This window comes from Lagopus leucura, unplaced genomic scaffold (assembly GCF_019238085.1).
Source record: "Lagopus leucura isolate 7727_CA_CO unplaced genomic scaffold, USGS_WTPT01 Super-Scaffold_100026, whole genome shotgun sequence".
Taxonomy (NCBI): Eukaryota; Metazoa; Chordata; class Aves; order Galliformes; family Phasianidae; genus Lagopus; species Lagopus leucura.
Window position 1 is genome coordinate 594,355 of NW_024962277.1, and position 24,953 is coordinate 619,307.

At 45.1% G+C, this 24,953-nt stretch overlaps 1 protein-coding gene and 1 long non-coding RNA gene across 17 annotated transcripts in view; one reads left to right on the plus strand and one right to left on the minus strand.

Moving 5' to 3' along the window:
- Nucleotides 1-24,953, minus strand: part of SLC6A6 (solute carrier family 6 member 6) — a 114,244-nt gene that overhangs the window by 29,858 nt on the left and 59,433 nt on the right. For 3 of the 16 annotated variants that reach the window (XM_042880168.1, XM_042880167.1, XM_042880169.1), the window contains 4 exons: nucleotides 18,788-18,823; nucleotides 16,283-16,348; nucleotides 11,658-11,714; nucleotides 156-395 (listed from right to left, as the gene is read on the minus strand). In XM_042880168.1, the coding sequence (XP_042736102.1) occupies nucleotides 156-395; nucleotides 11,658-11,714; nucleotides 16,283-16,337 (352 nt within the window). In that variant the 5' untranslated portion in view covers nucleotides 16,338-16,348; nucleotides 18,788-18,823. Of the gene's footprint in view, nucleotides 1-155; nucleotides 396-5,033; nucleotides 5,116-11,657; nucleotides 11,715-16,282; nucleotides 16,349-18,787; nucleotides 18,824-21,422; nucleotides 21,485-22,402; nucleotides 22,613-22,932; nucleotides 22,998-23,069; nucleotides 23,103-24,953 lie in introns of those variants that run through there. The other 13 variants (XM_042880172.1, XM_042880175.1, XM_042880180.1 and 10 more) reach the window with 12 other exon arrangements.
- Nucleotides 22,964-24,773, plus strand: LOC122184868. Its single transcript, XR_006180665.1, has 2 exons — nucleotides 22,964-23,042; nucleotides 23,863-24,773. It is a non-coding gene; the product is annotated as an uncharacterized LOC122184868 (long non-coding RNA).

Below are 24,953 nucleotides of genomic sequence, written 5' to 3' on the forward strand. Positions count from 1 at the left end.
AAATCTATTAAGTAATAAAACAGTCTCTCCCAAAGACTGGTGAAAAAGGCAGAAAACAGATGCTGAATGACTCTCTTTAAAAATGGGAAGAAGGCACTGAAAAGAGCAAGAGTGAGGCAGAGAGACTGATTCACAAGCAGGAAATAAATACTCACCTCCGCCGTTTTTGTAGCAGAGATACGGGAACCGCCAGACATTGCCTAAGCCAATAAATCCCCCAGCCACGGACAGCAGAAAGTCAATCTTGCTCGCCCACTTCTCCCTCTGGGGCGGCTTTCCTTCTGCCTCATCCTCAGGCCGCGTCCCCGGGCTCTTGCCGGGGGAAGGTTTGAGGATGTCCTTGTGGAAATCTTTCAAGCACTGAAGCTTTTCCTTTGTTGCCATGTTTCTGCTTTCTACATAGAAAAAAACAAATACACTGGGTTCATTAAAAAGTCTCGACAGGTAGGGCTGTCTAATGCTGCAAGAGCTGTTTACTCAAACTCGGTCCCACAAAATACAGTGTTATTTATCAGACTGAGGTATGGAGATACATTCACCTGCTGCCTTCACTGACCAAGACAAATAAACAAACCATCGTGGGACTCTGTGGCCACCTCCTTGCTGTCCTTGCAATGCCGGGGACAGCAAAAGCTTGATACCACTGCCTACCTGCTGGCCACAGACAACAGTGCAGCAAAGCTGCACAGCAAATGGCTGCACTGAGCTTTGACTGCACCATAGATTCTGTCTGCAATACAGGCAAATGTCTCAAGCTGCTTCCATGTCCATAATAAGGTACAAATCACTGCATCTGATTCCTGCTCAAAAAAGTGAAATAGAGCAGAACAGTACCTCTCACATTTTCAGATAAAACCTCTATTTCCCAATAACACAAACCATCCTGCATCATTTATTGCCTGCAATTTCCTTTCCCTGTAGTGCTGTAAAGCTTTCAGAAAACTCTATATTCATAAAAACTGGAATGGAAAGTCATTTGTCCCAATCAGCCTGCAGGAACTGAACAAACCTTTGCAGTTGATTCCATTTTCATAACTGTGCTGTTTTCCCTTGGCATCAATAAAGGGACAAAAATAAACCTCTAGTTTCAATTATCACACCTATGTAGCAACTGAACAATTTGCCAAAAATGATGGCTTTTTAGTTAATTAAAAATCCAGTGGCATGAGTCACCTGATGCAAAACTCAAACCATATTCAAGTTGCCTACTTTACGATTTACATATTTAATTTGTAAAAGACAAAAGTCAGAGGCTGAGTAAATAATAACAGCAAGAATTATTATATCTAACAAGTGTCTCTTTACACAGATTGCCTAATGAAAATAATGTAGGAATAGCTTGTAGTTTGTATGTTAAACCTGAACTCAGGCATACAAGGCCAGTTCATTCTTCATTATAACTCAAGTGACTTCAGCTGGATTCGACCAGCTATTTTTGCATAGTATTTTGATGCTGAAAAGCACGTGAAATTTTCACCGGATCCAGGCAAGCCAGCAAGTTTATACCAGACCACAACCATTCCCTGCTTGTACATGTCATTACAGGTGCAGTCATAAAAAATCATGCTTCAGATTATCCCAGTTGATAGCTGCAAGCCTCCTACCTGCCTGCTGGTTTTGATCTCTAACCTGATTTAGCTTGTAGCAGTGACCTGAAACCTGTGCTGACATTAGCTCTGCAGGAAGTTTTTAATCCGAACATGATTCTGAGATAGATATGCATCGCTGTACCCGTAAATCTTTCCATGCACCACGGAAAGATTCAGAAGGCTAACATTTCAGCATCACAGCAGCTCCAGTTCACCCACTGATGTATCTGTGGGCTTCGCAAAGCACTTATTGCGACAGCAGTTGCCTATCAGGCCATGATCTAAAAAGGAACTTTAATCTCCCCAGTGCTAATCATTATGACTTTCTATTGTTTTTAAAATAGACCACTGCTGACTGCAGTTACAGGCAACTGCAATGCCTCTTAGTTAACAGCAGAGAGAGCTCACAGGAGGAGAAAGTTACCAACAGAGTGGTGGATCTCCATCACCCACTATGGGTATGGGGCTGGACACCAGGTCCTCTCCAGCAACTCCTACTGACTCCTGTTAGAGAGAAGGCACAGGGCAAAGCAGTGCAGTGACTAAATGCAAACTGTAAAGCCAGCTCTGCATGAGCCTTCAGGCACCTAGCTGCTCTGGGGAATTATTTCACAGCTAACTCATGCTCCTAGTATTGGGCAAGGTTCAGCCAAGAGGGATCCACCAGCCTACACCTCCCTGGGACACTGGCACATTACTGCCAGCCCCAGACAGGCTTCACCTGGGAGCATCCCCTGCAGTCATCACTTGTGGGAGAAATCAAAAAGGAGGTGTACACACTTCTCTTCAAGGAGGCACTGACAAGCTGATTGAGGTTGCCCCCAAAGGAACATCAAGCTGGCATGGAGAAAATCTAATTTCACTTCCTTTTGCTGCCTGTGCTGCTCAAATCCATATCTTTCATCTGGCAGGAGAATGTCATAACCATCAGGCGACACTCTATTCAGGGCTGAGGAAAGGAGGCTGTAAGAGCTCTCACAGAAGCTGTTCTTCACAGGGGTTACTGAAACACCCATCAGCAGAGGAAGAAAGTGTACAAAAGAGCACAACTCACACCTAGTGCTTAGGACACTCTTTAGTTTGTCAGAATTTGTTGGTGAGCTGCTGGGATAGCCATAAACCTGCTTAATGGGGCAAAGAGACACACACATTTATAGATCCCTGCAGGATTAAGGTTTGAAACTGGAGCTTAACTGCTTCCCACAGGGACTGGTACTGGAAATATCCTGAAACAGGGCACTGGGCACGTTGAGAACCTGCAAGTCAGAAAACAAGGGGAACTACAGATATTAGCCTCCTCTAAGATGAAAAACTGTGCTTGGGCTGCAATTTTTTGCGATCAATTTTTATCCTGCAATAGAGAGTTCTTTACTTACTTTTTGCCAGCTCTAATCCTCCTCACTGCAGATTGACTTTGACCCAAATGCTACTCGGTGTTACACAGAAAGTGCAGCATTTCTCAATCTGTAACCCTAACTCTCCCTGGAACAAGCTGATTGCCCTGTGGTTCATCATAATTACCTGCACACCACGTGTGAAAAGATGCTTTCTCAGATGCCTGCTTTGTAACTGCATGGGACTGCATTTTAAGAAGATATTTGTAATTTGTCTTAAAACACCCCAGATTAGTGGATATGCTCACAAATGTAATTACTGAGTGTAAATTTTGTATCAGCCTTAGCTAGAGGGTGAAGACAGAAGTGATCCCTCTCTTAGCATGCAAATGGCAAATCCTCAAGCCCATGTTTGCTTCTGGGATGGCTGTTTCACCTGATGCCAAAAGACCACCACAGTTTTGTTGCAAGTCACGAGCTCTGGCTAGTGGGTCACAGTACAGTAGTGATCTAACGCCTGCACAAAATTAGCAACGGCCCAGCTTTGCTGTGTACCTCTTATCTAGTCTTGCTAAAACCCAATTGTGTTTCAAGGGCCGGCAGCTGTGGCTGGCAGGCACGTACCGCCGACCAGTACCATAGGAATTGACAATAAGCAGCCACCTGGGACTGCAGTCCCAGTCCATGTCACGTTCAAGGGATGTCGGATTTATCCCCCTCTGCTGCCAACCATTGGTGTCCACCCAGCCATTCCCAATTACAGGAACTGCCTACAAAGGCTGCAAGGGTGGGGGGTAGGGGCGATTCTCCTTGGCGAAGAAAAGCCAAGAAAATAAAGTTTGTTTAGTGAAAGGCATTGTCTTTTTCCTTAATGGGGTTGGAGTTTCATTTCCTTTAGCTATGTCCCACTGGGTGAGGTTAAAATGGCTCTTAAGGGAAACAGTCTGACAGAGATGCTGAAACAATATGTTGTCACCGCCCAGGTCAGAACCAGAGAATAATAGGTTATTTTTACTGTATCACTTAGTGGGGATGGTATCCGAGATCTAAGTCCATCTGATCCCCCAAGGAAATATTTTGTAAGAAAATGCTCTTACAACCACATAGTCCAAAAGGAGCGATCCAAGTTGGAGGCACATGTCTGCCTGCTGGAGACACGCGTCTGCCTCCAAGAGACACGGCTGCCTGGGAGAGTACCCCCTCCAGGAAGCTTTGGATGGCCCCAGGAAGCTCTGTCTGCATCTGATGAACTTAATAGGGATAAATAAAGAGCAGCAGTCAGGCCTGCCCATTGCAGTGTGCTGCTGGGCTGAGGGCAGCCCAACAGCCAGAGCCTGACCCAACAGCACGGGGAGCCAGGCCTGAGTCTGCTCTTACTAAACTCTTACAAATCCTAATTAACTGAGGGTAAAGTTATCGATTAGCAAATTGATGCTGGTAAAATGTGGAAAAACAGAACAAGGGAGCAAGCATGGCGTCTTTGCACATCTCAAATGTCTGTGCTCTTCACAGCCAGGAGCACCTCAGGGGCTCCTCGGGAGAATCACACATCTGCCCTGTGTGCTTGGGTCAAGGATTTCCTCATGGGAAATACCCCTGTAACAACCCCAGCTCTCCTGCTGACCTCCATGGCAGTCCCTGGAAAATACTATGAGATTATCCATAAGGAGCGAGCTTTCATAGCTAACTTGAGCTGGGTCATCTGCCACGATACAGCTATCATATCTTTGCACGTACAGCCTGTGCCTCAGATAACCCATACCCTTTACAAAACACTGGCATTGAAACGTAATCCTTCGTAACATGCAAAAAAATGAGGGGTAGTGGAAGGGGGAGGCTGGGCAGGGGCCTCATGGTTAGCAATGTACATGGAGGAAGGCCACCACGACCTGCTGGTTGTCAGAATGACCCAACTCACATTACTGCTGAACCACCGACTTTTTTGGATAGACAACCCCCAGATCACACATCTGAAAATACACTGTTCAATTTCTGCTCTGGGATTACAGTAATGATCCCCTCCAAGCTTCTTACAGCCAGAGACAGGAGACCGACGTAGGGTAACACCTCCCAGGAGGAGCCCCAAGGACAAACTCATCACGGAGCTTACCTCACTCAATAATCCTTACAAATCAAGTCTTCAAACAAGTGGTTTTCCAAGCTCCGATGAATACACAGAAATCAAAGTCTGCCTGTACACACAGATAGGCATTTGTAAATATTTGTGTGTGCTAAAAGTGCATGTCTTGTCTTGTATCTGAAGATCATAAACCACAGCAAAGGAGCTACTTCTCTTTCGGTCACTGCATATAAACTTTACATAGGGATTGGGTATGCTCAATTTGTGACTAGAATCATAACTGAATATTTGTTTTATAGTTCTTTCTTCCATTAGAAAACTAAAAGCGAAGTATGTACTCAGAGTAGCTCTGACCTTAATGGGAATTCTGCCTGAGGAATGACTGCATGTCTATACGGATGATTTTGGGACTATTTTTGCAGCGTGATGCACTGCTTTTGCTTTCAAGGACCTTCCTCCACCAAGTTCAGCCTGTGCAGACTGTGTACCTTGAGCTTCTCAATGCTCTCTCTTTCTTTTCTATCTCAGTGGTTTTTGAAAAACATCTATTTATCACATTATAATTAATTTTTCTAACCCTACTTAAACTCATTACCTCTTTGGACATCATCATTTCTTGAATTTGTCTACAAATTTTTTCTTTCATATCTTGGAAATCAACATAACGCTCCCTTAAAAACAGAATTTTCCTGTATCTGTTGGTATTTTTCTTTGAGCTTCATATTTATACTCACGATTACTTCAGAACCAGCTGCCCTGATTGCTGGATCAGAGGAGTTGCTCTTTGAATAAGCATCTTCAAACTCTTGCTGAGAGACAGGGAAAAGCTGGTATTGAATTCAACAGTAGTAGGACCAGGTCCGAATAAAAACCGCATTTATGATGTTTGGCTCATTTCCTAGGATTACTTGGAACTTGGAAAGCTGTAAATTTTGATGCTGACAGCTTTCCCCTCCTCAAGCAGCAGTGTGGTTGAGTCAATCAATACGTGATTAAAATAAACAGCCCCTTGATCAAACCTATGGCCTTAGTGCAAGTCTTCCTGATCTGCAAAAGAAAAAGCCTGCATGCTTGGCAGCCCTGGAAGCCACACTGGTACCTAAAAAGCACCTGACTTCATTTATTGTCCTTAACTCATATCCAAGTTCCTTCATCAAACAAAATATCTGTGCCTTCTGAAAAATGATATCCTTACTTTAGCGCACACACTGGCAGTGCCTCAGCTCCCTCTCACTCAATCTCTTTGTCTTTAATGGACTCCTCTCTTCCTGGTTGTTTTTCCCTGGGTAAGCATATTTATTTAATCATCTATCAATTCATCTTTCCTCTTTCTCAGTTTTCCCTCCAGCTTTCGCCATCTCCCTTTTCATTTACTCATCTTTCCTCTTCCTATCACTACCACACATTTTTTGGTTTTCTAAGGTTGAACTGGAAAATCTTCTACTGAAAATGGTCCAGGAGGAAAACATACTCCTTCATAAAGCTGAAGTCTATTCTGAAAGGAAAGCCCAAGGCTTAATGCAATTTCTTTTTCATCAGTAGTGATTTGGACAAGGGATATCTTTTTTCCCACATACTCTTTTTCTCTGCGATGCTTCTATTCAGGTTCTTCAAATACTTCAAATAGGTACTTATTTGCAGCTCAGAGCTGTTGTAAAATTTGGAATCTTTACTGAGATTTCAGCAGCAGAAAATTCATCATGTAATGCTCCAGATGCTCATTTTGCTGTACTTTGTTTATATGCAATAATAAAACAGTTACAACCAGCCCAGGGGATGTACTCAATGGGAGAAAACTAAAATCTCCCTTCCTGTTGTGTGGGGAGGAAAAAAGGGGAATGGAGACCCACTGAGATCAAACCCCAATGGGTTCCAGTGGGAACACGATCCAGTCCCTACAGACTGGGACTGAGGCAGAGGTGATGCTGCCCAGCCTCAGAGAGATGGAAACCAGAAGCTGCAGCTCTCCTGTAGCCCAAAACCCAAGCATCCCGCACCAGAGAGCTGCTTTCCTCCTGTTCTGTCCACCCCTCAAAGAAGAAAGCCCAAATCACAAAAAGAAATATGGAGGAGTCTATGAATGTGAGGTTTGGCAGAAGGAGGGAGAACAAATGGAAAGCGCTCACCCCTGGCACTCTGCACTGGTAATTACATGTGGGAAAATATCCAGCGATCGCTTGGTTTTGTTCACTTGAAGCCAACTGCTGACCTAATTTAATGCCCCCTGATGCACCAGCAAGCAGGCTCCTGACTGTCAGGAGGATGGAAAGCTGCACCAGCTCCCTGCTGCCTCCCTCTGAGCTCTCTGCTGTACCAGCTCTCCTGTTGTCAAAGGGAAAAAACATTAATTCTCTGCGTGATACCACCTCTCAAAGCCTTAATCTTTAAGAGAAGGATCTTAACAAAACACAAGAGTGTATCCAAGTGTATCCAAGGTGATGGCTTTGCAGGCAGGATGGGCATTGTAAAGACGACTCAGTAAGCTCTGAGCATCTTCATCCTTTCAGCCTGCATCCTGCAGTTACTCAACTTTCAGCTAAAGCAACAAGCATTTCTGTGCCTTGTTCTTGATTCAAAAGCTCTGTTGCTTGGAAGACTGCAATTCTCAAGTAAGTCTTGGTGTTAATTAAACAAGTTCTATCGCCACTAATAAACCACACAAAAAACTACGAAGATATGTCTCTCATCCTGCTATAAAAAAAGAAAAAACCTGAAAGCACACAAAGCTTATGAACTTGAATAGTCAGTGTTGTGTGCTGTGCCTACTGAATTTTTTCTATGTGATTAATGATGTACTGATTGTACGTGACACATCTGCAAGGCACTTACAATGCATATTAATGTCTGAGAGCCATCTCCGTGCCTCAACAGCAGAGCAGTGCCCCGGTGCACGGAGGAGAAACAATAAAGTACCCATTCAGTGAAGAAAATGAACAATTCAATGTATGAATTTATTATTTCACTATTCTGGGGAATAAATCGTTCCATTCTCACCTTTTTTTTTTTTTTTTAATTTTGATTTGGTGTTATTTTTTTCCCAACTACTTCTAAATTTAGCCTTAATTTATTGACCAGTAAAAGTGCTGGCGGTCAGATTTTTCTTAACTGAAGACTGTTGCACTTTTTCAGTATGCTACCTAAATAGGGAGGAAAGAGGTACGTGTAAGAGCACACGTTTTTGGAAAAATGAGCCCACTTTCCCATAGCCACTGAAGGCTTTGATCTGCTCACAGATCCTGTGCCGTATCTGCACAGGACACTTCAATACAAAGACCAGGTTGTGTTCTCATTGTTTCTATCCATTCATCTTAATTCAATAACAGCTGAGGATAGATCTCTGAGCCCACCTGTGGCAGCTGCTTAAGCAGGTCCCACAGTCCTCTCTTCTCACAGCCTATATCCCAGCAGGAGATGTCTGTGTGGGCTGAGGTGGGGTAGCAGCCCTTACTGCCATAATCGAGGGGCAGCAGTGCCCGAGCTGAGCACACCATGCAAGGGCTTCAGCCGTATGACACTTCCTAATCACCCTGAGGTTTAATATACTGTTGTTGTTTGCTTCCCTTCCAGAAAAATAAATGGAACAGAAACTTGAAACACATGAAGTTTCGCAGCGGAAATGAATCTGAAGCTACTGATATGGTGGGGCAAAATAGAGAGCAGGGGATTTCTGCTGAGGATACGCTAAAAGGAGAAGTGACAGCACTGATGAACGAGCTCAGAGGGAGAACTCAATTTTGAAAAACAGGTCTATTAACAAGCACAAAAAGAAAGAAAAAAAGAAAGGAAAAAGTAAAGCTGTGCAGACACTGTGCTGTTTGCTTGCTTTGTGCAGCTGGTGCCAGGTGCTTGCCTGCAAGGCTGGACACTGGCACAGTTTGTGCAAACCCAGCCCAGCCTTGGCACAGCTTCCAGCTGCAGCCCCTGCACGTAGGGCACGTCAGAAGCAGGGCCAGTTTCCTACAGGCCTCTTGGAGGACACGATCTGATCAAAATCCACACCTTTTTGATCACTCCTCATCTATTCTTTGAAGTAAGTACTTCTGTATTGACCGCTAAACCAGCATGCTTCGAAACACCATGTGCTTCAGGCTGATTTCCAATAGGGGTGTACTTTCAGTTCTGTTTAGCCATGGACAATCTTTAACATCAGTTCAGAGAGCTGCGTTCAATTTTATGTCAAGAGAAATGAAAAGCAGACAGCACCCGAACAAATATTCCACTTCTCCAGGGAAAAGAACTTATAAACCACTTCTGCATACCACGGGTTGCAAAGTGCTGAGCCCACACCAAGCACAAACAACGCCCTGATCCCACACAGCTCTGGGACAACAGCCCTACTGAACTCACATTGGCACTGCTGCCCCTGCAGGGAATTTCCTATGAACAAAGCTGACTCAATGTGCCACAATACTGCAGCGCAACCACTGTCACTCCTGTGGGCTACAGGTGCTTGCTTTTCTGCTGGCTTTTGCAGGTAAGCATCCCCAAACAGAGCACAACAATATACAAACACCTGAGCAGTTTTCTCCAGCTCTTATCTTTTCAGAGCCAGCTGATGGCTTTCATTGCATGTTGCTTTTATAGTCCCAACTTGACTACTGTAAACCTACCCTACTCCTGTTTACCAGCTCAGACACAGTTCATAAAGCTGAACCACTGAGGATGAATGCTTTCTTAGTGCAATTTCACATCAGCAAAGACGCTTACAACAAACGTGGCACATTAACCTGTAGTATCCAAAGCTGTTTTCATCCCGACAACAACTGTTTTTCATGACTTTCTTTCATGTGCAAAAGAGCTATAGATAGACAGGTGGGAAACTGTTTGCAGTTCCACCATAAATGATGTGTGCATGGCAAACAGCCGAGAGAGCCATATAAACTCTTCGTATGTAAACTGACAGTAGAAAGCAGGAAGACATCCTCCGGTTCACTTTTCTGGATTTTTGTGCTAGGTAAGTTTTGTGCTAGGTAAGTTTAAGAGGAGCAGAAAGCCAGGTGATTCAGTCACATTCTTTATGCAAATACTGTTGTAGGAATTGCAATCTGTTGTCTGTGTACTGTGGGAGAAATGGAGAAGGGTTCTCAGTTCTACTCATCAAGTGTGGTTTGTTATGCCGCTGGATGCCTCTGTGTGGCACAAGGCCCTTGTGCACACTGGAAAGAGCAACCCACTACATCAGCTAAGGAGGATGCATAATAGAGAGAATCTTGCTGATGAAAAATAAAAAATAAATAAATCACATTATCCAGGTAGGCTGTATGGGAAGAGCAACTCTACAAAACTATTCCCATATTCCTTTTTCTTTTTTTTTTAAGCAACTGCAGGTCACACATTGTAGGTAAGATCTAGTTCAGGGAGCACAGCACTCTTCTGAGAAAGGGCACCTTCTGCTTGCATATGGATTGACACGTGGAAACCTGCTGTCCTTTGGAGCTCACCAACAGCTCTCTGCACACCACAAGCTCTTTGGCAGACAGCTGCAGGGCTGGGAAGGCGCTGAGCTGAGAAGCAGATGCTTTGTGCAGCATTAAGTCCCTCACGTGGCCCTGGCTGCATGAGGAGAGCAGCACGTACTGGCAGAGCGAGGGCTCTTGGTGACCACTAAATCCCAGATACCCCAGAACTCTCTTCAAGGCTGCTTGAACTAATCACGGAGATACCTGAATTTCACCTACTGCCCTCATTGGAGGTTTGGCTTTGATCACCCATGAGTAAAACCTCTGTGACTTCACTGACCTTCAGTAGGAGATAATGACACGTGCATCAGCATGGCTGAATCAGAACAGGAACTGGGTACTAAACAGAGCCATAAAATAATTAGGATGTAGGGACTTCCGGAGGACGTGCAGAGCAGGCTCTTAGCAAAGCAGGGCCAACAGCTGGCCTTGTTCAGTCAGGCTCTGAAATCTCCAAGAGTGCAGCCTGTACAGTCCCTGAGCAACCTGTCCCAGTGTTTCACTCCTCCAAGGTGAACAATTTTTTCCTAATAACCTGGAGTCTGAATTTTCCTATTGGGGTAAGTAAGAAGACTAGAATTTAAAGAAAGAAGAGGATTGACACAAAGCGAAAAGTGAAAACACTGAGTGGAAAGCTCAGCCTTCACATTCTGACACTGCATGTATACAACACAAGTCATCAGAAAGAAGCAGATATAGAGGGTGTGTGCTGTGAGTGACAAATGAGTGAGCTCCAGGTCAAGTGCAAAACAAGCAAAAGTCCCTACTGACAGCACATCAGAAAATATTCATGTTATGGTCAGGCTAAAAGCACATTCCTTGAAGAAAACCAAACAAAAACACCCAAATGAACAATGCATGCCAGTTACTGCTTTCCACAATGTGTCCTGCGACCCACTGTGCCACAATAAATTGCAATATGTTTCTCAGTCAGGGTGTATAACTCACACATTCGCAATGAATCTGAAGAGCTAATAGTTACTTGGACTGTAGTTGATTAAAAAAAAAAAAAAACAACCTAATTTCCCTGTGGCAATGAAATAATCGTCATGCTTATTATTGTATCACTGTTTTCAAAATATAAAATAATGGTTTTAGTGGCAAGCATCATTAATGCCTGAAGTCTCTTGTATTCTAGGGAAATCAAATCAGACAAACTCTGGCATGCAAAAGCACATAAATAACTGAATACTACCTGTGGTCTTCTGAGTCCAGATTTGCCCGATGCCAAGAGCAATCAATTCTTTTTTGGCTGCAAAGGACAGGAGGGCACTCAATACCTTGCAGAAGGCACTTGGTACCTGGCAAAAAAATCAAGCTTTCCACGTGCCGGCACCCCGTGAAAGAGCAAACCCAAAAGTGTGTATGACAGCAATGGTTCTCTCCCTTAACGAGGGAAGGCAACCTCCTGGAGACACTGCCAGCTGTCTTCAAGGTGCTGAACGCTCTCCCTGCCTGAGAAAGTTGCACCTCCTAAGCTGACTGCTTAAAAAAAAAAGAACACAAAACTGTCTTATCAAGGGATAACACGAAAATAACAAAGCATCTTTCAGTGAGTCTGAAATGCAGGAAAGATTTTACCACTAATGAGACATCAGAGATGCTTAAAAGCAGGGACTTGGGCAGCAGCACAAGAAAGTGCGTGTGATTACAAGAAATTTCTTCTTCCCTAATCAAGATCACCCAAATGAGCTTGGGCTACACCATGACCTCTGAGAACCACCAGAAGAATATGGTTTCAGAGTGCTAATGGAGTTTTCCATCACAGTGAGACGATTTAATGGGGGAAAATATCCTACACAACAAGTTCTATGTAATACTCGTATACATCTTAAATAAGTCTGCTCAGGCAGTACTATTCATTAGCAAAAGTAGATCAGTAAGATCAGAAGCTGGGATTCTGCCTGCGCAGGGACTCAGATCTATTGCAGACATGCCTCAGGGTTCAAGGCCAGCAGGACTGATCCCTGAACAAGGGGAACTGGCTCTGACTCTATCTGTACTGTGATAAAGCAATAGCAATGCCGCTGGAATCAACAAAGCTCCGCTGGAGTAAATCAGTGGAGAATTACATTCTGATTTTGTGTGCCTTTGCAGCTAATTTGACAGGCAGTATTAAACAACACTAAGATCTCAAAATGTGACTTGGAAGGAATAACATAAACAAACATCTCAACCTACAGCGCTATTGCTCCCTGATCCCTGAGGAGGCAATTACTCCCTCAGTGATGTTCTGTGTGGCTCAAATACAGCAACTGCCAGTACAAATATTTTCTTTCCTTTTTTTTTTTTTTTGGTGGTGGTGGTGGTTTTGGTTTTTTTTTCCTTTATCAACCATAGAACCTAAGAACCATAGAATTGTTTGAGTTGGAAGGAACTCTTAAATGCCATCTGCTCCAACCCCCCTGCAATGAACAGGGACCCCCACAGCTCCATCAGGTGCTCAGAGCCCATCCAGCCTGACCTTGGCTGCCTGCAGGGATGGGGCACCACCACCTCTCTGGGCAGCCTGTGCCAGTGCCTCAGTGGCCGTACTGTAAAAACCTTCCTTATAGCAACTCCTTATAAACCTCTCCTCTTCTAGTTTGAAACCATTTCCCACTATTAACCAGCCATGATGAACAACAGTCAGCTCTGCCTATTCCTTCACCTAATATCTTCTGAACTCTTTAACTTATCTTCTAGTGGGTTGTTTGTTTGCACCTAGCTTACCTACCTTCCTCTAGGAATGTACTTGAGAAACTAAAAGTATGCAGAAAGTGTGCAGAGCTCAGACCTTCTTCCAGTTTGAAGACTTATTCATCTATGCTGAGAAGCTGATACCTCCATTTCACACAAGGAGATAAAAAAAGCATTAAGGTAATAACCACCTTCTCCTCAATGCAAACATCCTCCTTCCAGAGAATGAAATGCTGCCTTTGGCCAGATCCCATATAGCAGATATTTTGTTGGTTATTTCATGAAGCGTTAGCTGGATTTTCATTATAAGCTATTATTTTTGGCTGCTGTTTTCATGAAGCAGCTGTAATAAACAAGTGAGATTTATGTTCCTTTTTAAATTGCTTGAAATAATTAGGGTTGTTAAATTTAGACTCGGAAATGACTGATTTCTCCATTTTTTTCATAAATACAGAAGTCACAAAGCACTCTACAACTATTGGTCAGGCTTGGGACAGCATAGCATGTTGTATACTATCCAAAATGTGTTTTAGATGAGGAAATGATCTAAGTTCTCCAAACAAATGCTTTAAAAGTAAGTGACAATTGTGCTAACTAGTTTTAACAACTGCACTGTGCGTTCTTTTTCTGCAGCCTGCCCTTTTCTGGCTTCTTTTAGGTCCTATTCTGATCTACACAGGTGTGAATAGATACCCTGAACCTGGATCATTCCAGCAATCTGAACGGAAAGCAGGACCACAACTGAGGCCCAAAGCCAGAGCAGACTTCTGCAGCTGACTCCCTAGCTTGACTAGCTTCCTAGTTTATACTGCATGCAATTATTACAAAAGCTCCGACCCATGCCAGGCGTTCAAACTCCAAACCCAGAGCTTGTGGCTTCCTCTCATTTCTGCATCATTTATTTTTTTCCAATCGTTCTCCCTCAACTACAACTTGAGCTGCTGAGAGTCCAGATACGTATTTAAAATAGAAATGATGCACCTCCCACCCCAATCTGGGCACTTCACAGCCTATTGCCGCATCACAGATCCTGAACCAACAAATTTCCCTCATGGAAGCACTGAATAAACATCTTCTTAACAGCTTTCCACCTTCAGGAATGTTTTTCAGGATTTTTTTTTTTTTTTTTTTTTTTTTTTTTTTTTTTTTTTTTTTTTTTTGGTTGGTTGGTTTTGTCATTCATCAACCTCACTGTTTTTTCCTTGTGCAGACACCAACACCTCAGCAATCAACATTTCCTCAGTGCAGCGAGGCAGACAAGCTGACAATATCGAGGTCCAGGACTTAGCTTTATGGTTCAACCATAGGGGTTCTACCAGATGGTTCTGCCAGAGGGGACAGGTGTTGTTCAGCTGACTGCAATCCCAGAGGAGGTGAGAAAAAAGTTAATTGTGATGTGGAAAGGCCACATCATAGCGTACACAGAAGGAACACAGCAACAACATCTCAGCTGTTTAACAAGAAGAAAACATACAACATGAAGGAAAGGAGAGAGCTAGACCTGTCCATTTTTACTTGATGAATTTTTATAACTAGAAGAAAAACTAGGGGAAAGTATGCAAACAGGAATGATGGAAATGGAAAAGGATCCCAGGGTAATCTGCAGAAGACAGATGTGATAGGTAGTAAATTACAAAATTGTTAGTATTTCTTTGCTCTATAGATCATAGAACAGAAACAACTTCTTTTTAAAACGAAAAAATCCCAGAGCATTAATATCAATACATAGGAATACTGTCTTAAATCAATCTGAGGTAACATAACCAAGTGGCATGAAATGGGATGGGGCTTTGCTGCTAATAAAAAGCCCTACATCTCAGGAGAGCAGTGACATTGCTGTGAACCCAAGACCTAAAGGTGACTGCAGGTAAGATTAGCCATGTAATTCAGCTTCTATATGTGGTGCTTCTGAATGATGCAGGAGAAGGGGCAAAGCTAGGCTATTTTGGATCTGTAGATATGAAGGAGTGATACAGAAATCTAAAGCATGCTGCCATGTCAGAACAACTGCATTGGATATACAGTCTGAACTGTTCAGCCTCCACAGATTATCAAGGAGATAGAAAAAGTGAAGAAAACACAAAAAGGACAACAAAGAATGATCTAAGGAGAGAGTAAGAGAGATAAATTAATACGGTCTATAAATAAGAAGACTCCTGGGCTGTGATCCACCTATAAATACCTTCAAAGTACTATGTGTAGAGGCACATAATTAATCTAGCTCAAAAGACAGCAGGACAAGGAGCAATTGCTTAAGTGTAGGGATGGAAACATTCAGGATGTACAGTAAGAAAAAGTTATTTGAAGAGACACAACTGCTCAACAGAACAGATTCTGCAGGTGGTAGCCAAGGCACACTTACTGAATGCATCCAAGAATAAGTGGCTCTGGGAAATGATGTAGTCTCAGCCTTCTAGTCCAAACAGATCACCACAGACCAACTTACTGATCTTTTAATATCTTTCTTAATGGATTATATGAAAGACTGCTTTTTTTAAAACAAACAAACAAACAAACCAAAAAAAAAACAACCAACAAATAACAAAAGAAATAAACAAAAAATCCACTAACACCACACAATAAAATGAGAACAAAACTGAACCTAGGTATACATGTAGTGATGATACATCTGCACCAGAGCTCAGACGTGGGGGTGTGCAGCACTCTGATGTGCAGCACAGGTAATGGCAAACCTCCCTAACTCTTCTCCTGGCTTTTCAGCAGGATGTGCAATGTCGGTCTGCAGGTAGGACAGTGTAAGCAAGACAGAAACTGCTGACCCAACTGGCAGAATATTCTGAAATGTTCTGAATATCTCAATGCTGAGGTCAAAGGCTGATGTGGGCACTACCTCTTCCGATATTTGTGACCATCCTCAATGTTGTGTTAAGACATCTGCATGGAAGTTGCTGCATAAATCACATGCTTTGTCTTATGATTGGATGGGAACCAACACTTTGTCGTATTTATCAATTCTCAGGAGCTCTAAAATACACTTGCATTGAGAAAATAAAAAACAAAACATTTGCAACAAGCCTTAGAATTTTTCAAAGACAAATGGGTATACACAAACGTGAGGAATATAAACCCCAAGTACCATTATACCCCCCCTTAAAAAGATCCCATCCCAACTGCACTCACCAATCGGGACTTCTGTCCCCTCCTCAATGTAGATGGGCAGTGGTGATTCCTCCATAGGATGAGGCACTGATGGAAAGTAATGAATTGTGGTAGTATTTGTCGCAAAGTGACTACAATAAGATGGTCCCTCTCTTATCATTACCACTACACAAGGCTGGTTATTGGCACAAAAAGTCCTTTCTGTCATAGCGACTGACTTGTGGGCTGACCCCCCATGGTGCATTTGGCACCTCAGGAGTTGGCCCCATCTGACTGGGCTCGGAGGAGCGTGGCTGCCCATCAGGGCCACCATCTTGCAACAGCCTCGCTAGGCCCGTCCCTGAGGTTTAAACTCTTTCAGAAGCCCACACAGTTGAAGAAGCTAAAGGGAGCTGATGCACAGACAGGCACAAGTAGAGTTATTGAGTCAAAGTCATAATATTTCATGCACAGAACCAGAAGAGAGAGGCTCTGATGCTTAAAGCTTGCCGTTAGCTGTTGAAAAGCCACAGCAGGTGATGGAAGGTTGCACCACAAATGGCCTATGGACCACAAACCTTTCATTGCTCATTCATTTTGGAGCATATGTATTGGACTTAGGAGGCTCCCGATTATTTATTATATTGCCATGTCCAGAGAAAACTCTTCAGACTTGTGCTGCATGGGGCTGCACACTCATTCCATGCAGTTTCCAGGCACCATACAGCCACTTCTGTAGGGTTCATCTGTTTGGGTTCTCTGGTTGGGAGCTTCTTTTTTTAAAGGTGGTTTTTGTTAGTTCGGGGTTTTTTTTGTTTTGTTTTGTTTTCCCTTTCTTTATTTTTTTCCCCGCATAAAATCTCTGGAAAACACGTACAGATTTTAATTTCCTACACTACAATGAAATACTAATCTGAATGATAATAATAAATCTCCGTTGCCTTTAAAAAAATGATCATGTACCTTGACAAACACACAGCCCCCTGAACTAGTCTGAGTTAGGATTCAAGCTATAAGAAAGGATGATTCCTTAGTTCTTTCTGGGGGTTCCTTCCTCTTACTATGGACTTTATTTTTTCCAGGAAGGTGGCCCTATGATATCCATAAAACCAGCCAAAGAACACTTACTGTTCAAAGCTATTAATTAAAGCGCCTTACAACTAACTTTCCTCCTACAAACACAACTGGAACAAAGAGTGCTTGCTGCAGATGCTTGACTGGCAGCAGGCCGCACACTTGTGCTTTGTTGGGTTCAAAGGGCCGCCGGCTCTGCCTTCACCCCACCCCACCTCTCTGCCATGGAAAATGAAGGGAAGCAAGGGAGAGAAGCAGACCACGGTTGCCTACGGAACTACCATACAAGCCACAGAAACCATGGGCTATCAGGGCGCCTTGCGCAAGCCACTTTTATCTAGAAGCTGAACTAACATTCCAGCTCAACAATAGCAAAAAAACATTTGTTACCACACCGCGTTTTGCTACATATTAACCAGCAGTTGCTATGCAAGCATAAATGGAGTGCTGCAATTCAGAGATATATGTTATTTTTCCAAAAAAATGTTCATTTATGGGAAATCAGCCTGATGTGAGCGCTCGTGGGCTTGCCATGCCACTTGACACAGTACATGCTTTGGGGTTATGCAAAGCGGGCCCTGCATTGGGAACAATGCAGTCATTTTCCTTGCTAAGCTAATTTTGCATTAAGCAATGAGACTCTTCATCTATGCAGCCCCTTAAAACGTTTAATCAGATTTATTTACTAGGAAGAAATACCAGAGCAGAGCTTACTAGGCTACTCAGAGTTTTCAAATCAGACATCTGCAAGGAAACCAAATCGCTACATGGCGTGGAGAAAACTGTTTAATTTTTATGACATGCAGCTTTCTTTGCCCCATGAAGAATACTGTACTGGGTTCTTCCAGACCCAGGGTCCAGTCTGGAGCCAAATGCTTTAACAAAACATTTGCAACAGTATTCACCAATCAACAGTGGCATTTTAGTCTGACTTTAATGGGTATCACCACAGGTTGTAGAAAAGGCCTGAAATACTTATATGTGCTATTTGAGGCCAAATACGCATACACACACTCTCTCTTCCTCACACAGAGACATGCACACGCTGGTACACGTGCACGCAAACAAACGGCTCTACAGACACAACTTGGATTTTGTAGAATCCAAGGTGGAGAAGCCGATTCTTGTCATGGGGTTTGGGGGTCAGGGACTCCGAGGTGCTAAAATGAGTTCTCACCCATCCATCTCCACTACCACTGTAATATTGCCCCTTCAGGATTTACACACCAACTTCACAGCCATGCTACTTAAATGTCTGCAGAGTTTCCACATTCTGCAGTGATATGCACAGAAGAACAGCACAGATAGATTTAAGGTAACAGTTGCTGAGCATTATTGCAGCATAACTACAGCCTATCTTTACATGCTCTACAGTTGGTTCTATGAACAGATGGCGAATGTTCAGAATTGGAACGTTTTAATCATCTTTATAAGCCTTTTGTAATTTTATAAACAAGCATAAATAACACTTACATGAAGAAAAGTCTCTCCGGAGTGGATTTTCTCTTCCTGTTTGGAAATAAAAAAAGAAAAAGCAAAAAAAATATTTTAAAGGAAAAAAAAAGGGTCCAGGAAGACAAGTCAGGCACGTTATAACATCAGCATGCATAGAGTTTTCTAAATTTCTTCTGTGTGAGCTTAGTTTTGCAGAACATCAAGGCACTGAAGGTAGTAACAATGTCAAATCAGATTGCTTCTCATCTCTTTCATTCAATGGAAAACACTGCAGAAAATTTGCCTAGATCAGTTTCAAGAGTAAGGGAACTACACTGCAGCAGTGAAATAAAATGCAAATGCCACATGATCTGAAGCAAAAAAAAAAAAAGAGGGAGCTTTTAACATTTTAGCTGACCAACACCTATGGCTCTACATACAGACTGCTTTCCTACCTGCGTGCAGCCCACCTACCCCACACCCCAACCCTGGGTGCTACTGCTGCACTCTGGCACATCATCATCGTTTCTCCACACCAGCACTCAAGCACCAGCTGCACTCAGACCCACGTCCTACAGCCAAAGGCACTCCTCTGGGCTGGGCAACAAAGAACCACAACAGGAAATCCAATAACTGCTGAAATGAATGAGCATGCCCAGGAGCACATGGCTTTTACCAGCCACCCTCACATAGCCGCATGCCATCTGCCTGCTGCTTCCCACCTACAGCTGGCTGCAGATTTGATTCACTCTCCCCTTCCAGCAGCCAAGCTGGGAAGATTTGTGGATGCTCTTGGGCTTAGAGTCGGTACCGATCTGCTTTTTGTTTGTGTGAATCTGGACGTGCACACAAAAACGAGGCTGACAGAAATGCAGCAGATGCTGTAGGACACCAGACACGGTTCCAGAATCACAGCCTGGCAGCATGGTAGACCTTCCAACGGTTGTCTCAGGGGGAAGGAAAGAACAATGCACAATGGCAACCCTCATTTAATTTCTACCACATTATCTTATATCAATATTAGCTATTCTGTAAGTAATTTAAAGAGTATCGCCTAGAGTTTACATGCCTTGGGATGATACTCAGCTAGCACAAATCAATTAAATCCATGGCATTACAACAGCTGAGGATTCAAGTAAGTATGCATTTATGGGAGAAATTCAACAATTGTTAAATCACTGAATTTTCATCCTCATGCTTCTCTTCCAAATGAGGACTCAGCCCTGCAAGCAGCCCCCCTTCACAGGAGTGAAGTCAATGATGAGAAGTCAAATGCACTAATCCCAGCAGTTAATCTATTCAGAACTGCACTTCTTCAATGATCCACAGTTTATTAGTATGAGCAATCAAATAAGCATTACCTGTAAAAGGCCTTAACTACTACTGCTTTCCCATCCATTCTCATGTGTTGTAATATGGTTAAATTTAAAAGAAACAAATGAGCATAAGCTTTTCAGAACGTGACTAAATGCCTGGGTAGGGCACCAGTGCAAGGGATACCTCTACTGATGGAACAGGCAGTTTCTATCCAAACCAAGGGTACTGGAATAGCAAGAAGGGACAAAATTCCAATAACAGGAGTGTTCAGGTAAGTACTGTGGACAACACTGCCTGAGAGACACAGCAGCCTGTTTAAAGGCTTGTGCCTGAGGGTTTCTTTGGAGACATTCAGCCAACAGGACTTGGCTAGAGACCACCAAGATGTAGCTCAGTCTTGGTTCTGCAGAGTATTGGTTTAAGAGGAAACTCACTGAAATATCTGCAATGATCACCTGTAGGACAAATCCATCCCTGAGGCTTTACAAACAGCTGTGCTCAGGCACAGGGCTTCCACAAGCTCTGTGTAGAAAAAGCAAGCTAATCCAAAGTGCCTTCCTTTCTTCCCCAGCAATGCTGCACCTTTTCCCATGCAGGATTTAAAATGCACCAAAGCCTCCTGCCACAGTCCATACATTTCACCTCTGCCATGTAAGAAACAACCAAGCAACCCCCCCAAAAGCTACAAATTAGTCACTGCCAACAACATCCCGCTCTCAGCTGCAGCACAGTAAAATAAAACCAAACAGCAGCATCTGAATTATTCCGAATTTCTGCTGAGCTCTAGACCAAAATCCCTACAGACAAAGCCCCAGGCTATTTCACCCAGCACCCCAAGCACACAGCCACCTTCCCAGTACCTCCCAATGTCAGCTCCCGCTTTTTGCAAAGTGTGGCACCAAACACCCCTGGCACCACACATAAAACATGCGGGTTAATAAATGACAGCGAGAAGCGGCCTTTTGTCCCCCGGGCTGTGGGGTCTGCTCCCTTCCCACACGGGGCAGCACGGGGACAGGTGTCTGTCGCCCTCCAGTGGGTGCTGCCTCAAAGCAACGCAAAGCAGGTGAGAAGGAGAAGGAAAAGAGAAGGTGAGATGCAGGCAAATGGGGAGAAGAGAAAAAACACATGCAAAGCAGAGAAAAGGAAGAGAAACACAAAGATGCTATCTCTGAAAGTGCCAAAAATTTGTTTCCAGTGTCAGCCTAACCAAGGCAACAGTGACATCCTCCAGGCACACTCGTGCTTCAGCCTCAACAGTACTCCCTCTCACTGTGTGCGGATGAGTGACTCCGTCCTGGTGCTGCCTGCCTCCATTACTCACATTTTTCTTTAATAAAAAACAAACCAAACCCACCTCTGGGCAACCCCACCACTGCGCTTCTGTGACAGCCTTCGGGGAAATCTCTCTGCAATACTCATGCAAAAGCAGACAATGAGAATAAGCAGTGAGCTCACCCAAATCCTAACCCTGAAGTAAACAGCCAGCTATCAGAAGCATCAAGGCTTTCCACCAAAGCCTCTCACCTCCAAACTCCACAGCAGCAGGTTTTAATGGGCTATTTTACTCCCAACTCCGTGCAAACTAAACCGGTAGCAACTGTCACCCAAGCACCAAATTACACTGACAAGCCTACAGACAGGGCTGCCTCGCTTTCCTGCTAATACAAAACATTTTGTCACGCAAGCAAAAAAATACTGCAGTTACCAAAATAGCACTTCCAACGTAACCAGCTCCTCTCACAGCATTTTCTTAATGCCTTTCCCAATACGGTTAAAAGAATGAGAACGAACCAAAAACTCCATCTCTACACCTCGGCACAAACCGTGCTGGAATACATGTGGAGCTTTTTCTTTGCATTTATCTGCATCTTCCCCCACTACTTTTTCCATCAGCGATTTCCTTTAAACGTAGCTCTTATTAAACAGCAGAAATCAGCTTTTACAGTTTCTGAATACAAAGTTGTGCCCCTCTCAGAGCTGCCTATGAACAACACAGCTTGTCTTCTGTTTCCTAACTAACACACAATTCGCACATTTCTTTGCCCGTGTGGAATAAATTCTCCCATGTTCTTATATGGAAACCTCGCAAATCCTCCCACACACTGCCTGGTAGGGGTGAGATGGGCAGCTGTTATCCTAAAACCATTGGGGGAAATGTGGATCCCACTCATCCCAGAATCATCACCCCACACTGAGCTCCACACCCTGCCCTGCGCAGCCCCAAACACATCACAACTTTGATTTGAGCTCGCCAAGGAGCAATTAAAAAAATAAAATTAAATTAAATTTAAAAAAGAGGAAAAGCAAAGGAAGAGCAGCAGCGGTATTACCCACCAGGTAGGCCCACGAGCATCAGATGCAGCATCGCCTGTATCAGCCTCTGAACTCGAGGTTAGTGCACGGCAGCCAGAAAAAACACAGCGGGCAGAGTGGGAGCGGGAGGGGAAGGCGAGAGAAAAAGGGCGAAAAAGAGCAACGTGCTCGGTAGATGCGCTGGAGGGCCGCCAGCAAGTGGGTAATTACACCGCTACAAACTGTTATCTCGAAAAAAAGTTAACGCAAGGTGGTGATGGGGAGGGGTGAGGGGGGATGAAAATAACCGCTGGGGAAGAAATAAAACCACCCGGGTAACGAGACAGCTGGGGAGAGGGGGGGGGGGGAGGTTAAGAGACGAAGAAAGAGCAAATAAATACACGGAGGGGGAAGGGAACGCGCAGGGAGCGCGGACAAAGGCAGGGCGCTGCCGGCCCGGTTCGGCTCCGCTCCGCTCGGAGATGCACGGCGCAGCACGGCTCGGCTCGGCCGCCCTTTGTTCGCAGCTCCGCTCCGGCCCCACCGCCCGCCCTCCCGGGAGGTGCCGCTACCTGCGTCCGCTGCTGCCCGCGGTGCCTGCGCGCCGTTGCGCCCCTGCGGCCGTGCGGAGCGTTCGGCGGAGCGGTGCGGCGCGACTAACAGCGCCGAGCGGGAGGAAACGGTAATTTATAAGCGCTTTCTTCCTGACCTCTCGTGTCTGTTGTCTAATGAGGGAGCTTTGAGCATCACCCATCCTGCTGAGTGGAAAAACACCGGCACGGCCTCTTCTTTGCTGGGGAGGGGGGAGCCTAAAGGAAGGGGTGTGGGGGAGGAGGGGCCATGCCGCAGACACGGCGGCGGAGCTCGGGCTGGCAGGCGGCCGCGGGGCGGCGGGGAGGGGCGGGCGGGTGCGGGGCAGCGGCTGCGGCCGCCCGGGGCCGGGGCCGGTTCCCCCCCGCGCCGCCCCGCGTGCTCGCGGCCGCAGCCTCTCCCGCTGCCCGAGGGCTCCACGCGAGGGTTTCGTTTCTCGTCTGTTGCTATTTTTCCATCCCCGCACAAAGAGAGCTCTTCTCTCAGACAAAGCATCCGGCCGCGCTACCCGGGAGGACGACGGGCGCTCGGACTCCGCGGTCGGTGTCGCTCCGGGTTGGCTGGGGGGCATTATATGTTCCGGGCGACCCTTTCCTGCTGGGGAGAACGCGGCCGGCAGGTGCCTGGGGAGCGGCACGGACCCGGCAGCACCGCTCTCTGCCTCCTCCCCGCCCGGCTTCGGCCGCGCTACGAAGTGCGGTGGGGCGGCCGCAGGAGAAAGGAGCGGAGCAACGGTTTGTCCGTTTGTCCCGCATTGGCTCTCGTTTCTCCGAAAGCCTGTGTTGCTTTCCTCATGGAGTCTGACGGGGATGTGGCTCAGAGATGTCTCTCTGCTCTTCTACCCTCATCTGCTGTCGTTCTGTGAATAAAGGGTACGGCAGCATGTAGGCTCACTAAGCATTTTCATACAGCCCCTGCAAAGAACTGAGATGCACTGCACTGTAAAATACCGTTCACGCTGCAGAGCAGCAGATAAAGAGATCCCTCTGTGCTAACTTCGTACGCTGCGAGCAGCAGGGATTGAGCCAGAAGGAACAAACATTCCCGCCAGCACTGCCGTCAGGCTGTCCCAGACACTGACCCGAACTTCCCACACCACCGGGATGGTGCTCGGTGAGTGACACCTATGGAGCCCCTCACCTACCGCCCGGATAGTGAGGGAACCAAATTCCATCACATCGGCCTTAGGGACATCTCTAGGAAAAGCTGGTTCGTGCAGAAGCTTGGGGAGATGCACTGGTTGCAGGCAGGACACCAGGTGCAGCGTGCCACAGCCACAGCATCACAACTCGGAGCACTCCCTGATTTCCCAGCACCGAGCTGGTGGGAAAAATGAATAGACCTCAAACTGAAAGATAGATACAGGTGTAAGATAGACTCAGCTAATTGAAAAGCTATCTGCTCTGACAGACTGGTTTAAACTAATTACACGATGTAGTGCATGCTGCCACCTACACCTTATGAATCAGGTTTCTTGCACTGCAGCTCAGCATCCGCGCGCATCCCTGTGAGACTCCACGGGGGACCGCAAACCCTGGCAGCCACGGCCGTGCTGGGGAACGAGGCAGAGCATTTCCCACCTGCTCACTGCAGCGAGGATGCCTCGATGCCAATGAGGAAGCGGCAGCAAAATGCGAGTAGTGGCTGGAGCCTCATCTGTACCGCAGCTCCTGCCAGCACAGCTGTACCACTGACAGCAGCGGAACATTTTGCTCAAGTTCTCTAGAGGAATCAAAGCCTGTATTTTCTGTCTCTGGCTCTCTCTTGTTCTGTTGTTCCTCGTTCTTTAGAAAAAAAATAAATAAATCAGCCACACGCAGCACATGGCTGCTCGCTGTGTTTGGGGAAAAAATTGCTCGGGGGGGAAGGAAAAAAAACAGCCCAAGCTGTTTTGAAATCAGTAGTGTGTAAACAGTACCTGGAACTGAGGGGAACAATGATATTAATTAGTACTTCGGTGTCATAAATATGTGCATCGCTGCCTGCTGTTTCAATACGAGAC